At 52.7% G+C, this 14,759-nt stretch overlaps 3 protein-coding genes across 3 annotated transcripts; 1 reads left to right on the plus strand and 2 right to left on the minus strand.

Moving 5' to 3' along the window:
• Positions 1-201: 201 nt before the first annotated feature.
• Positions 202-7,164, plus strand: WDR46 (WD repeat domain 46). Its single transcript, XM_067753399.1, has 15 exons — positions 202-363; positions 463-675; positions 784-864; positions 1,008-1,120; positions 1,244-1,331; positions 1,459-1,520; positions 1,742-1,846; positions 1,952-2,102; positions 2,228-2,363; positions 2,684-2,783; positions 5,782-6,095; positions 6,242-6,336; positions 6,462-6,557; positions 6,685-6,798; positions 6,885-7,164. The coding sequence occupies exons 1-15, from the start codon at positions 295-297 to the stop codon at positions 6,981-6,983; spliced, it is 1,836 nt and encodes a 611-aa protein (XP_067609500.1). The 5' UTR covers positions 202-294; the 3' UTR covers positions 6,984-7,164.
• Positions 7,165-7,435: 271 nt separating this feature from the next.
• Positions 7,436-9,348, minus strand: B3GALT4 (beta-1,3-galactosyltransferase 4). Its single transcript, XM_067753404.1, has 2 exons — positions 9,070-9,348; positions 7,436-8,896 (listed from the first exon to the last, which is right to left on the minus strand). Exon 2 carries the CDS (start codon positions 8,871-8,873, stop codon positions 7,737-7,739), a length of 1,137 nt encoding a protein of 378 aa, XP_067609505.1. The 5' UTR covers positions 8,874-8,896; positions 9,070-9,348; the 3' UTR covers positions 7,436-7,736.
• A 467-nt stretch (positions 9,349-9,815) lies between these two features.
• RPS18 (ribosomal protein S18) lies at positions 9,816-14,755 on the minus strand. The gene is made up of 6 exons (XM_067753406.1): positions 14,626-14,755; positions 14,058-14,156; positions 10,444-10,530; positions 10,254-10,355; positions 10,055-10,146; positions 9,816-9,932 (listed from the first exon to the last, which is right to left on the minus strand). Exons 1-6 carry the CDS (start codon positions 14,626-14,628, stop codon positions 9,857-9,859), a joined length of 459 nt encoding a protein of 152 aa, XP_067609507.1. The 5' UTR covers positions 14,629-14,755; the 3' UTR covers positions 9,816-9,856.
• Positions 14,756-14,759: the final 4 nt, after the last annotated feature.

Raw genomic sequence — 14,759 nt, forward strand, 5'->3', positions numbered from 1 at the left:
TTAGGCAAGATGGGGAAACCAAGCTGGTAAAAGAAACTGCACGGTTGCTTGGGTCCTGGCCCCGGACAGCCTCTCTTTCATTACTCGGGCATAAGCTGCTGCACGGGAGGGCGGGGCCAAGGCCCGCGGAGGCCCTCAGTGGCGAGCGCGCCCTCAGTCAAGATGGCGCCTAGAAGACTTCAGACCTGGGGCGGCGCTGATTGGATGAGGGTCGGAGAACTTCCGGGAGTTCTCCATCCGATTGTGGGACAGCTGAGAAGAGTTTGCACGTGTATCGTGGTTCGAGTGGACTAGATGGAGACGGTCCCCAAGCTGGGCAATAATGTCACGCCCAAGAAAGACAAACTTCAGGGCAAGAAGAAGGTAGAGACCTCCTTGGGGTGGAAGGGAAGTTTTTAGCTGCGGGGTTGGAGGGGCGGGGCGAGGGGCAGCGCACTATCGGGTATCCTGATCTGTCGGCAGAAACCGCGGCGATACTGGGAGGAAGAGACCACTCAGACTGCTGCCGGAGCCTCTCCAGGTCCACCTCGTAAACGGAAGAGGAATCGAGAGTTCCGCCCCCAGAAGCCAAAGAACACTCACAGCACAAGGAAGTCTCGGATCTCCAAGAAGCCCCAGGTCCCGAAGAAACCCCGGGAACGGAGGAGTCCAGGGCCTCAGCGGAGCTTGTCTGGGGTGAGCCTGGGACCTGATAGGGTGGCAAGGCAAGTCGCCTTGTGCTTGAGGGTACGAGGGTTGGGGTCAACCTGAGCCTGTTTCCTAATTGCCTCCTCCTTGCCCCAGGCCCAGGACCCATTTACAGGCCCCGCCCCCGTCCCTGTGGAGGTGGTTCAGAAGTTCTGTCGCATTGACAAATCCAAAAAGGTGAGGACCAGTCGGAGAGTGGGGAGGGGTTGCAGGCAGGGAGTGTCTGGGTGAGTTGGATGGAGGCGGGGCCAGGTGGCTCTCCTGTGACCCCCATATCCCTTGGTTCTTCTCCCACTCCTTCTCCACCAACGATGTTGTAGCTGCCACGTTCTGAGACCAAAATCCGGAGCCGACTTGAGGCGGCTGAAGCTCAAGAAGAGGAAATAAGTGTCAAAGCTGCTCGTTCTGAGCTGCTGCTTGCTGAGGAACCTGGGTGAGTGGACCCTAATGTGGGCCTCCCAGCCCCTGCTTTATGGGGCTCTCATTTCTCATTTTTATGTTGGTACACCCACTACATATTAGGAAGCCTTAATTCATCCCTGATGCTCACTTGCAGGTTTCTGGAAGGAGAGGATGGGGAGGACACGGCAAAAATATGCCAGGCTGACATCGTGGAGGCTGTGGACATTGCAAGTGCAGCCAAAGTGAGCCTGAGGATGGAAAAAGGGCCAATGGGTTGATGGATGCAGAGTAAGATGGGAGTGGGGACTAGAAGAGAAAATTACCAAAGGGAGCCAATTATTTCTTTTTTTTCTTTTCTTTTTTTTCTAGCATTTTGACTTGAACTTGAGGCAGTTTGGACCCTACAGGCTTAATTACTCTCGAACTGGGAGGTAAGGAATTCCAGTTACTTCAGTCTTGCTCATCTCAGCCATACCAGTGTGTGTCTGGGTTGTTGATGTGGGGAGGGTCTTGTGATTTGCTTGCATGTGAGGGTGCGCGTGTATGGCAGCATCTCTGCTCTCACCTGGAGAGAAGGAGCTGGCGTGGGGCAGACGTCTGAGCCCAGGTGTCCCCCTGAACTGACACCCTGCCTGTCCTCCAACTCCAACAGACACTTGGCTTTTGGAGGGCGCCGGGGTCATGTGGCCGCCCTTGATTGGGTGACAAAGAAGCTCATGTGCGAGATCAACGTCATGGAGGCAGTGCGGGACATCCGGTCAGTGGCCTCGGTTAGCAGCGGTGGGGCTGAGACAGCCCATCCCTGATCGAATGACAGCCAGTGCCTCCCTTTCACGTTGTACTGTTACTCCGCTCCTCCCAGGTTTCTGCATTCGGAGGCACTGCTTGCTGTCGCCCAGAACCGCTGGCTTCACATTTACGACAACCAGGGCATCGAGCTCCATTGCATCCGCCGCTGTGACCGCATCACGCAGCTTGAGTTCCTGCCTTTCCACTTTCTCCTGGCCACAGCTGTGAGTGGCTGCGGAGCAGAGGGACCGGGTGGCAGGCCCTGAGAAGACTGACCATCCTCCCCTGGGGCCCCAGTAGAGGAAGGACAGAGGGCAATCAGGACTCATTTTCTCTCTCTCTCTCTTAGTCAGAGACAGGGTTTCTGACCTACCTGGACGTGTCAGTGGGAAAGATTGTGGCAGCTCTGAATGCTCGGGCTGGACGGCTCAACGTCATGACTCAGAACCCTTACAACGCCGTCATCCATCTGGGACACAGCAATGGTCGGTTCCTGGGTGAACTTTGAGCCTGACCATCCTGTCCTACTTTTCGTTTCTTTTCTTTTTTTTTTTTCCAGCTTGAGGGATCTTAGTTCTCCGACCAGGGATCGAACCTGGGCCCTTGGCATTGAAAACTCTGAGTATTAACCACTGGACCGCCAGGGAATGCCCCTGCTTTTCTTCTATATTTGCTTTTAACGGGTCCCTTCAGGTTGCTCCTCTGCTTCCCTCTCTTGTTACTTCTTGGCCTTGAGTCCCCATCTTTCCCAGGGTTAATCACCTCAGCGCCCTTTTAGTAACTAAAGTTCTCCTCTGATGCCTAGGGACTGTGTCTTTATGGAGCCCAGCCATGAAGGAGCCACTGGCAAAGATTCTCTGTCACCGTGGTGGGGTCCGGGCTGTGGCAGTAGATTCTACAGGCACGTAAGTCACTTGTTTGGGCCTGAGGTGCTGGGGGCTGAGGGGCGGTGTGTGTGTCACAGCTCAGCAGAAAGGAGAGGAGGGGCACAGACGCTGCAGCCAAGCTGCTTGGGTTTAAATCCTGGTGTTATTCCTGACCAGCCATGTCAGCGAGCATGTTAGGTGACCTCGGTGTACCACACATTGTCCTCACCCTGAGACTGGGGATATGAGTGTCTCGCTCAAGGGCCAGAAGACTTTTTCTGTAAAGAGCCTGATAGTAAGTATTTTAGGCTTGTTGGCAATGGGGCATATCTGAGTGATTTATGTAGGTCCTTAAATAACAAGAGGAAACACAGGATTGCAAATTTTTAAGCAATGAACTTAGAAAAATAATTGAGCACAATATTTTTGTAATACAGGTCTACTCATGGGAAGAGTTGGATTCCTGTTTTTGAGAATAACATTTGGTTTAATTGAGGTTGAAAGTTAGTGTCCCAAATCATCCAACCCAATTGCAAATGTTTATCTACAGATGCCGATCTGTGGAGAGATTTTGGTACTTGAAATTTGGTACTCTCAAGTGAGATGCTTTACGTGGTGTCAGTCTTGACCACAATACCGTGCTGTCTTAGCACAAAAAGCAGCCACAGAACAAGTAACTGAATGAGTGTGACTGTGTCCCAATAAATCTTTATTTGTAGATGCTGACATTGGAGTTTTCAAATAATTTTCATGTTTCAAAATATATTTCTTTTGATTTTTTTTCCCAACCACTTAAAAATGTAAAAACCATTCTTTACAGTTTGTGGGCTATACAGAAATAGGTGGTGCGCTGGCTTTGTTGGCTCATGGGCCATAGTTTGCCAAGCCTGGGGCTTAGCTTAGAAAACTGTTGTAGGCGTGAACGCGAGTTAAGGCCTATAGAGTTGATCATGGTGCCTGGTGGGTAGGGAGCGCTGTATTTCATCATCTTTGTCAAAGACGATTGTCCTCTTTAGGTCTGGCTGGTGATGTGAAGGGTTGGGGGTGGCAGGTCTGCTTTGAATTTCCGCCTCACGACCGCTGTGAAGTCCTGACTGCTTTTCCCCTCCAGGGTCCCTCCAAGGTCTGTTTCTCGCCATTCTCAGTGTCTCACAGTTTCTAGCCTCCAGTTCTTCCTCCTTCTTGTGTGTCCTGGGTGTTGATGTCAGAATACTCTTTCCCACATGGCTTTCCTCCTTTTACACCATTGTTCAGGAATCTTCTACATTAAGTATTAACTCCATAACCTTATTTTAAGTTGTTTGATAGAAAATCAGGAAGAAGAAAAGCCCAGTGGCTACCAACTTATGAAAGCCTGCCAGATGCTCACGCCTCCTGGGCCCCCCATAGTTGTGTCTCTGTGGACAGGTGGTTTGCTTCTGCCCTGTTTACTCCATGTCTATGCCAGTCTGGTGCTAGGACTGTCAGGGGGCCTGTCCTGAGGTTTTCTGCCTTCTGTGGGCCATTGGACCTGAGCTGGACTTGGCCTTCCCCAGGCTGCCTGGGTCAGCTACTCCTGTGCTCAGGGCTCCATCAGTTCCTTCACGGAGGTTTGGTCAACAGCCTGACACCAGACGGCTCTGGTCCTTGGTCTTAGGCCCACCCCGGCTTAGCTCTGGTCCTCCTCAGGGGTGCCTCAGACCAGCCACAGGGGCTCCAGAGATGAGACTGACTGTCGTCCTCAGCTGGCTTTCTGGAAGCTTGCATTAGGATTGGATTGGACTCGCAAAGCTGAAGTGTTTCTTGCAAGTTCAGTAGCGTGGTAGTGTGGCCTTGGAGACCCATCTGGCCACTGGGTGGGCATTTGCACAGGGGATCCCAGAGCTGGGTGTGTTTGGGGCAGGAGCCAGCGTGTGCTCCTCAGTTGTTGGCTCAGTGAAGGGTGTGACCCTGTGTCCCAGGAGCCCTCCATAAGTCCTGGTTTGTGCTGATGGCCTCTCCCTCGGGTGGAGCTGGGCCCTGATTGTCTTGTCAGGACAAGTATCCAGCTGGGCCTCTCTTCGGCCCCATCACAGGCCAAGTCTCTGCTCAAGTAGGAACTCCTTAGTGTCTTCCTCCTGGGTTCACAGCCAAGGCTAAGAGGAGGGTCTTTGGCTTCTGGCAAACATACATCCCCTGGCCTGGCTGGTCCCCCTTCAGCCTCCCTGAGGAGCAACTTGAACATCAATAGAAACTCCAACCTCTGCAAGTAAATGACTTGCATGGTACATGCTTCCTTGAGAGGATTTGGTCACCAACCTTGCCCACCCTCCTTCCAGGGAAGGGGGCGGGGCAGGGCCCTCTAGTGCATCACTTCCTTGCTTCCTAAGGAGGTTTTTTCAGGTCCATGCAGCCTCCATCTTGTGGCCTGTCATTGCCGGAGAGCAGCTTTGGGAACTATCTCCCGTCCGACCTTCAGGAGCCCCTGCAATTTGTCCCCTCCTGGCCTTCCTGGCCATACTTCCCACCAGCCTGGAAAACAAACCCCTGCTTCCATCTCCCTGTCTCCATGCTCTGATGTTAATTCATTTGTACCTGCTTATACATGCATCTCTGTTTTTTGTGCTTTCTTGAGAATTACCTAGAATGGCTCAAATCCCACGAAGCCCTCCCTGACCACTGCTGTGAGCCCTTCCCGCTGCTTACCGATGGGCTGCCTGTCTATGTGGTGGGACCTCACACCTGGGTGTAGATTGTCGTGTGTGTCCTCCCTTTCATTCACATGTCGTGAGTGGGTAAGAGCACAGACACTAAAGACACAGGTCTGACTTGAATTCTAGCTCTACCACTCACCCTGATTTCCTTTCTCTGAGCTAGTTTCAGTTTCTTCTCTGTAAAAGGGAAATGAAAATAGTACAGCCGCCTCACTGAGAAGAGGTGCGTGGAGTGTGTGGTGTGATGGTAGTGATTACTGTCATTATTGGTCTTCTTCTCTTCAACCAGACCTGATGCCTGGACTTGGCCACGGGCCTGCCCAGTAAGCTCATACTATGGATTAACCAGCCCCCCTTGCCCCCAGGCACATGGCCACCTCTGGCCTGGACCACCAGCTGAAGATCTTTGACTTGCGAGGGACGTTCCAGCCTCTGAGCGCTCGGACCCTGCCCCAGGGAGCGGGGCACCTGGCCTTCTCCCAGCGGGGACTGCTGGCTGCAGGAACGGGCGATGTGGTCAACATATGGGCAGGACAGGGCAAGGCCAGCCCCCCGTCCCTGGAGCAGCCCTACCTCACCCACCGGCTCTCAGGCCACGTGCATGGCCTTCAGTTCTGCCCCTTTGAAGATGTGCTGGGAGTGGGGCACAGCGGGGGCATCACCAGCATGCTGGTCCCTGGTGAGTGGGCAGGGCTGGGGCTCTTAAGTGGATGACCTTGGGATGGAAGCTGGAGTGGGCCTGACCCTGAGACAGCTGGGGGCCAGGGGCTTGCTCAGGCTGGAGTAGGTTCCTGTTTACAGTTCTGTGTTCCCTCCTCCCTCCAGGGGCTGCTGAGCCCAACTTCGACGGCCTGGAGAGTAACCCATACAGGAGCCGGAAGCAGCGCCAGGAGTGGGAGGTGAAGGCCCTACTGGAGAAGGTGAGGAAGTGTCTGCGTGTGGTGTGGGGCCGGGGGTCTTGGGAAGAGTGGGCTTCAGCGGCATCTCTTGGGTGTCACCCTCCTGTGGCTCCTTACGCATTCCTGTCCCTCTGTGACACACCCAGGTACCTGCAGAGCTCATCTGTCTGGACCCACGAGCCCTGGCAGAGGTTGATGTCATCTCTCTGGAGCAGGAAAAGAAGGAACGGCTTGAGAGGCTGGTACGGAGCAGGCCCCCGAGGGCCCGGGCCTTCCTCACCCCCACATCCTGTCCCCACCATGTCCTCATAAGTGCAGTTCCCTGCCTTGGAAGTCTGTTTCAGGTTTCACTCCTGTCCCCTCCCTCAGGGCTACGATCCCGACACCAAGCCTCCCTTCCAGCCAAAGCCAAAGCAGAAGGGCCGCAGCTCCACAGCAAGTCTGGTGAAGAGGAAGAGGAAGGTCATGGATGAGGAACACAGGGTAAGTGAGCACTGGGGGATGGGCCGGGTGGCCTGTGGGCTATGCCCTCCTGCCACTTCTCACCTCGCCTTTTCTCCCCACCCCAGGACAAAGTCCGGCAGAGCTTGGCGCAGCAGCCGCAGAAGCAAGAGAAGGCCAAGCCCATGGGGGCCCGGCCATCTGCCCTGGACAGATTTGTGCGCTGAGCCAGGCTCCAGGGGTTCCTGGGAACGACATTCTCTCCCCAAGAGCACCTGTGGGGAATGACCTGTTCCCTGGAATGAGGAGGGAGCAGTGAGCCCCCTCCCCCACAGGGGGTGGAAAGCTGACTCCTGGGGGTTGGGGGAGAGGGCTTGGTATTAAACAGGAAGGTGGGTTTTTGGATAACATGTCTGGATCATCCTGTGGACCTGTTCCCTTCCCACGTCCGGCCTGGGGCTGCTCTCAGACACGAGAGGTCGTGGTGTCTTGCTTCTACCCTCACCCCTATCTTGTGGTCGCTGTGGCTTTAGTCTGGCTCTCTAGGGCCTTCCTCCAGGGAGAGGCTGTCCTCCCTCTCCCACATCCCTGGAGATGTCCTTTCCATCCAGCAGGCTCTGGTAGCCTTCAGGTTCCCCAGGTTTGTGATCTGAGACTCCTGGTGAGGACCACACTGTACTCGAAGAGGAAAAGAGACAAGTTTATTGAGGGGCTTGTGCCCCTCCCCTGCCGTGGCTGGAGAGAACAACCCAGCATGTGCGGCTCTTCCTGATGACCATCTTTGGGGCTGGCAGGCAAGGCAGCCCCCTAGGTGTGTCCTGTATCCCTCAGTCTTCAGTGACAGACTGCGCATCTGGTGTAGGGCAACCAATCAGTTGCAGCCAGCTAGAGCCCCTGCCTTGGGCCCGGGAGAGAGAAGGTGGTGAGGGTGCTGGTTGGACTCTCAGCTCCTCACCCCTCTCCTGGGCGCTCACGCCCTCTCAGCTGTGAAGCCAGGCTATTACCCGGCATCGGAGGATGCCGAGGACTCCCTGGAGCCAGGAGCAGAAGGGTACAGTTCTTTCCCCGTCAGAGCCACCCACCAGCTTCCAGGCTTCCTGCATCTCCCAGGGGTCCAACTTGTGGGATGTCAGCAGGAATTTCCCATAGCAGCACCGATCCAGGGGGTAGTGGGTGGCACCAGCCAGCTTGACACAGTGGGTTGGGGCGAGGCCTCCTCGTCGGGCACTTAACCCCACAAAGACATCCTCCAGTGGCAGAAGGGGTGCCCGGCTGGCTACCTTCAGTATGAGCTGCACAGCAGAAGCCGATAGCACATACCCCGTGCCTGAGGCATAGGGGGGAAAGGGGCCCCAGGTGGGAGGCCACTGTTTCTCTGATATCTGGTGCTTGCCCCCTGGTGTCCGAGAGGGGTGCACCCGCCAATGCACACGGCCCAGGTACAAGAGAGGCACAGGCTGGCTCGCCAAGGTGGGGCCTCCTTCCCACTTTTCATCTCCAACTTTCGCCTTTCTCGGGGGCCCCATGCCCCTTTCCCATTGCTCCCAGCGGCCTCCTCGCCGGACCAGCTCTGATACCAGTTCGGGGACATTGACGAACACATCATCATCAGTCTTGAGGATGTAGCGGGCCACGGGGCAGTGTTTGTCGGCCCAGTTCAGCCCGCTGAGGGTCTTCAGAGTGAGGTTGCGGTAGGAATCCTGGAAAGCCGCCAGCATTATGTCCCCCTGGGCCGCTGACTCCCGCGCCAGGTCGTTCCCGCGCGAGCCCCAGCTGGGTTCTCCCAGCAGAAAGACAGTCTGCACCCTGAGCCCTCGGGCCTCGCGCAGCCGGCCCCACGAGGCCCGAATGGCGTTTCTCTGGTTCAGGTTATCCGGGGCCGTGCACACCAGGATTAGCAGGAAGGGCGGGGGGCCGGGACCGCCGCACGCCTCCTCGTTGGGGATCAGGAGGCGGGGCAGGGTCAGGGGCGGCCCGGGCGACGCCGGGCCTGGGAGCAGGGAGGCTAGCGAGATGCTCAGCAGCTCCTCCCCGATGCCCGAGGGCCCAAAGAGCGTCCAGACAATCACGAGCAGCAGGGCGGCCAGGAGAAGGCGCCGGAAGAGGCTGAGGCGCATGGTGCGGCGCAGTCAGAGGGGACCTGGAGGGAAAGATGGAACGCGGTTAGAGGGCGGAGAGTGCAGGACACTTCGGTCCCTAACCGGTCACGCCAGGGCTGGGGCGGGCGGAGGGCACGGCCTGTGCCAGCGCCCTACGGTGCCGGCGCGGGAGGCGGCGCGGCGGGGCCCATGGCTGCAGCTGAAGGGAGGTTACCTTGTCGGCTCGGCCGCCGAGGCCTGCCTCCATGGCCGGCGGGTTTCCGCTTCAACAGTCACCTCTTCCGTCCGCGGCAGCGTCCTAGCCCCGCCCCTCTCGCTGGGAGGGCGTGGCGTGCGCGACCCCGGGAACCCTGTCAGAAGCTTCGCAGCCGCGCGGCAAGCAGAATGCAGAGGGGACTGTGGTGTACAAGTGGGGTCTTCCCCGAAACTGGGCAAGAATGGAATTGGACCCGCGGGCCTCGGGCACAGCGGGCGAACGCTGTGCAGCCGGAACGGCAGCGGCTCCCTGGCAACAATGCGCCCCACCCCCCTGCCGCTCAGCTCTTCCGGGTCACCAAAATCAGCATCTCCCCCCAACTCTCAGAAACCTAGGGTGGTAAAGACCTGGAAATACTCGCCTAAGCGGCAACCGGCTAGGCTCAACTACCTACACAAGCCTCAACACCCTGCAAGACAACAGGGAGCCTAGTCTTGAAAATCGTGAGGGCTCCTCCTCGAGGATGAGCGTGTTGGTTGCCCCTTCTCCCACCCACCTGGAGAGCAGGGCACCACTAAGTAAAATGTTGCTTCCCGCAGTGGGGAGTGGCAACAGCATAGCTTTAACCAAGACCAAGGACACTGTCTGGGCAGCTGAGTGGGGAAATCAGGCAGGAGGGAAAATGACCAACAGGCCCCAGTGTGAGAACATGTTCCCTATTAGTGTCTCCAGAAAAATGCAAAGAACCATAAAGAAGGAAGCCATAACTGTATAAACTATTTATTAACAGACAACGCCCACAAATTTATTTCTTCTTGGACACACCCACGGTGCGGCCACGGCGGCCTGTGGTCTTGGTGTGCTGGCCTCGTACACGAAGTCTGCAGGTGAGAAAAGAGAAGGGTTACAGGTCTTACACCATACAAACGTCTGGAAAAAGACAGAGCATGAGAATTCCCTGGGAGTCTAGGGACAGGCAGAGATGAACCCCCGCCCCACTCACCCCCAGAAGTGGCGGAGCCCTCGGTGGGCCCTAATCTTCTTCAGTCGCTCCAGGTCTTCACGGAGCTTGTTGTCCAGACCGTTGGCCAGGACCTGGATACAGAGGAGATGGTGAGGTATGCTTGTTCTACCCCCTGGCCTATGACCAATTCTAACTGGACACCCTGCTTTTCTCTAATCTCCCCCATCTTAATACACACCTGGCTGTATTTTCCATCCTTCACGTCCTTCTGTCTGTTTAAGAACCAGTCTGGGATCTTGTATTGGCGTGGATTCTGCATAATGGTGATCACACGTTCCACCTGGCAGGCAGGACAAGGGTCAGGTCCAGATGGTCTCCCCGCCCCCTCCCCATAGGCCCAACCCCCAGCCCCCCTTCCTTGTCCTCACCTCATCCTCAGTGAGCTCTCCTGCCCTCTTGGTGAGGTCGATGTCTGCTTTCCTCAACACCACATGAGCATATCTTCGCCCCACACCCTGAGGAAAGGTTTCAGAGTCGGATGAGTCTGATTTTTTGGGTTTCCTTTATAGACCCATGATTCAAAAAGCACAGAAAGGTAGGTCCTAAAATAACCTAATGCCTTATACTTTTCCAGATACAAAGCCTAATCATTAAAAGAAAAAGTTTTGTTCAGAGGCAGGGCTGGACCAGAGAACTTGGGGCATATACCCCTTGAAAGCAGAATCTTTTTTCCCCACTTGCCCAGCATACGGACATAGTGTAAATGCTGCTGTTCAGACAATACAGCAGCATCCAAGAAAGGCACCTCCTCATTTCTGCATCGTGGAGAATGAAGCTGATGCCCCTCAGAGCTGATGTAGCACCAAGGCAGCAAGATTAGGGTATTTTGAATTAATAGGGTTGATTAAGGGGTAGGAATGTCAGTTGCTCACGATGTCTAAGGGCGACAGGCCATGATCCTTTGGGCAGGTCACTGCACGATCAAAATAAACAAACACTTAAATCAGTGGCATCATATCACCACCACCACTGGTACTCCTTGCCACCTGAATTCACAAGCCAAATTGACTTGGATAGTGAAGGACTGTGTGCTGGGTTGAACAGTGTCCCACCAAATATATGTCCATCCAGAACCTCAAAACGTTACTTTATTTTGAAATATAGTTTGTTAAAATGAGGTCATACTGGATTAAATCCAATGACTGGTGTTTTTATCAAAGGAGAGGACACAGACACAGAGGGAAGAAGGCATGTGATAAGAGGTGAGACACTAGAGTGATGCAGCTGTAACACAAAGAAACCAAGGATGTTTGGCATCCAGAACTGAGAGATTAAGTTTCTGTTGTTTGAAGCCAACAAGTCTGTGTTACAAGGGCCCCAGGAAACTGAAATAGATGGCATTTCCTTTCTGTAAGAAAGTGAGCAGGAAGTCAAATTACCAGATTGATTTGGAAGAGACTAGGATCTTAAGTCTCTCTCAAACTTTCTCTTCCTTCTATTTTTTTTTTTTTTGCGGTACGCGGGCTTCTCACTATTGTGGCCTCTCCTGTTGCGGAGCACAGGCTCCGGACGTGCAGGCTCAGCGGCCATGGCTCACGGGCCCAGCCACTCCGCAGCATGTGGGATCTTCCCGGACTGGGGCACGAACCTGTGTCCCCTGCATCGGCAGGCGGACTCTCAACCACTGCGCCACCAGGGAAGCCCCTCCTTCTACTTTTAAGTGTTTAAAACTTTCCATTAACAAGTTTTTAAAAAAGTTGCTGTCAAGCTAAGATTTTTGAAAGCCCTATTTAGATACTGGCTTGCCAACCTCCTAAGTTAGACCCACAGATCCCCTTTACTCTGCCCCAAGCAGACCACCCTTATTCTCTCCATCCAGAAGAGTACACTACAGAAAATCATCACTTTCTCATCTTTGTAGCTCAAGGGCCTGGACCATATAACAGAAGAGTTGATACTAACTTCATACTAGTCTCTGAAACCCAGTCATTGTGACCAATTCCAACCCCCTCCATGTTTCCAAACAATCTGCAGACAACAGTTATCATCCTGATTTAGAGAAAGAGCAGAACAACCAGCCTTAAGGAATATTCATAGCCAAAGTGGACAAATGGAAACAAAACAACAAAGGGATCATGGCACAGAATAACCTTGCAGGTGTGTATTACCTCTCAGCAAATACCCTCTTCTGCTTGTGCCAACTTCAATACTTCACCTTTCCCTGGCCAATTAACCTTGCTCCTCTAAGTACATTTTTTTGAGGAACCCCTCCTTATACTCAACCTCCCCCCGGCAACTTTCTTCCAATTTCTAAGTATTACCCTGCCCTACATTCCAGATCATTAACAAAAGACCACCTGCAAAGGTGGTGGAGCAACAGGGCTCCCATACACTTCTGGTAGAAAGTGTAAATTGATACGACCACTTTGGAAAACTGTTTAGCAATATTTACTAAAGCTAAACATATACATGTCCTATATACCTACCAGAAATGTAAATGGATGTTCTTTAAGAATGTATATGTACATGTACTAGAACATTTGTAATAGCACTATATGTAATAGCTAAAAACTGCCCCCCCCCCCAAAGACCACCTGCAAGCTTCAGTTGTCTCACCAGAGGAAGAGCCAGCAAAGGCTGACTTTCCACACAATTAGCAACGGCCCTAGTACCTGTCTATATCTAATCTTTCCCAGTGATAAGTAGGGCATCAAGTTAATAAAAAGATTTATCAAAATACTCATTAAGTATCGGAAACTGCTTTGGTTAAACTGTTTTAAGCTGACTACAAAGGTTGACACATACTTAAGCTAACAAATAACAAACTAATTAATTTCAAAGAGGCAGAGGAAGGGTTTAACAAAAGTATCCTACTAACCATGCTCATCTTTTATTTTCACTATCTCACCTACAGCCTTTAAAAAGGGAACAGGCAACCTCACAGATACAGTGGGCTCAGTTCCAGACCATGCCAAACAGTGAATATTGCAATAAAGGGAGCTACACAATATATTTTGGTTTCCCAGCACATGTAAAAGTTATGTAATCTATTAAGGGAGCCAATAGCTTTATGTCTCAAAAAACCCCATACATACCTTAATTAAAAGATACTTTATTACTATAAAGTGGTAACCATCACCTGAGTCTTCATCAAGTCTAAATATTTTTGCAATAGTAACACCAAAGGCCGCTGATCACAGATCACCATTAACAAACACAGTAATGAAAACGTTTGAAATCTTGCAAGAATTACCAAAATGTGACAGAGACACCAAGTGAGCAAATGCTATTGAAAACTGACTTCCTTGAGACAGGGCTGCCACAAAAAACACATTCTTGCTAAGCACGATAAAATGAGGTAAGCCTGTACTGTATTCCACACTGCCTTACTAGTTTCACAGAACAGAAGGCAGCAGTCTTCATATGTACCATTTAAGTAGGAAAGCTGTGCTCCTTGAATTACAGAATGAAAAAGTAAATGCGATGGATCTTATAAAGAAAAGCTTATGATATACTGTTTTAAATTAACAACCTATCTATAAAATACTTATAATGGTGTCCTGTCATGACATAGTGACACCTCCCATCTCCCAACTTAGAATCTCTCAGCATTTCTACTCACCCTTCAAAATGTACAATAATCCAATTCCTAGGATATACACATTTCCCAGGAAGAGTTGCTGTTATGATGCACTGGGGGAGAGCGGCAGAAACCAAATCTAGCACGGACCTTACAAGCTGATTGATGGCTGATGGTCCAGGAAGTTTTTAGTGAATTCAGGTAGACAACCAAACCCATTCTCCATCCCCTAGGTGAAATACATTGGCTTGACCTGAGACTGTTCTTTGGCTTTTATCACTTACCTTTTCGGGCAAATATTGTTAAGAGGTTAAGGGAACTAGTTGCACTCTTAACTATTCTTTTTTTACCCAGCAGATGTGGTGATCTGGTTGGGACTTCCTCCACCTTGCCTTAACGAAAGCTCAATTGTTAACAACCCAAGTTTTACTTACAACCCAAGTAGTCCTTACCCTACTTTACCTTAATTGCAGTGATGGCAAAGGCAATTTTCCGCCGCCCATCGATGTTGGTGTTGAGTACTCGCAAAATGTGCTGGAACTTCTCGGGGATTACTAGAGACTGACAGAGATTCGGGGAGAAATTAGACACCGTTAACTACTATTAAACTGTAACCTCAAACACGAGCGTTAAGCTTGTCACACAGAGAGCAAGAAGCCCCCGTCAGGTTTTCACGACACAACAAACTCCTCAGTCCTGCAGACAGCAGGAGCATCAAGTGTTCAGGCTTGGAAAAACGCAACCTCCGGGAGGAAGCACGTCTCCTGCCCGTTCCCAAAGTACACTCTGAGTGGCGGAGGCCGGAGGGCCCCACTCACGCCCAAGCCTTTCCAGCGCCCGCGGAATGACTTCCTCCGGCCCCACTCCCCAGAACTGGATGTCTTTAGTCGTCCTTTTCCAGGGGTGCGATCCAAGGCTCCACACAGAAAGTTGCAGGCCCCCAGAGTAGGACATTTTCGGCCCCCTGACAGCAGACCTTCCTTGCCCCGGTTCCGATGTCGCCAGATCCCCGTACCGATTCCAGTCTTACCATGGCGGCGGCCCCAGCGGCGGCGTGTAGGCCTCCAGTGGAAGAGAGAGCGGAAGTGACGTACCAGCACTATATCACTACCCGTCGGAAGGGGCGGAGCGATCTTGATGAGTTTCCGGAAACTGTGCAAGAGT

This window comes from Pseudorca crassidens, chromosome 10, assembly GCF_039906515.1.
Source record: "Pseudorca crassidens isolate mPseCra1 chromosome 10, mPseCra1.hap1, whole genome shotgun sequence".
NCBI lineage: Eukaryota > Metazoa > Chordata > Mammalia > Artiodactyla > Delphinidae > Pseudorca > Pseudorca crassidens.

Coding starts and splice junctions, on each gene's coding strand:
- WDR46 (XM_067753399.1), top strand. CDS start 295: ATGGAGACGGTCCCCAAGCTGGGCAATAATGTCACGCCCAAGAAAGAC. Junction 2,103..2,227: donor ACTTTCTCCTGGCCACAGCT/GTGAGTGGCTGC, acceptor TCTCTCTCTTAG/TCAGAGACAGGGTTTCTGAC. Junction 6,799..6,884: donor TCATGGATGAGGAACACAGG/GTAAGTGAGCAC, acceptor TCCCCACCCCAG/GACAAAGTCCGGCAGAGCTT.
- B3GALT4 (XM_067753404.1), bottom strand. CDS start 8,873: ATGCGCCTCAGCCTCTTCCGGCGCCTTCTCCTGGCCGCCCTGCTGCTC.
- RPS18 (XM_067753406.1), bottom strand. Junction 10,356..10,443: donor GAGAGCTCACTGAGGATGAG/GTGAGGACAAGG, acceptor CCTGCCTGCCAG/GTGGAACGTGTGATCACCAT. Junction 10,147..10,253: donor AGGATGGAAAATACAGCCAG/GTGTGTATTAAG, acceptor CTCTGTATCCAG/GTCCTGGCCAACGGTCTGGA.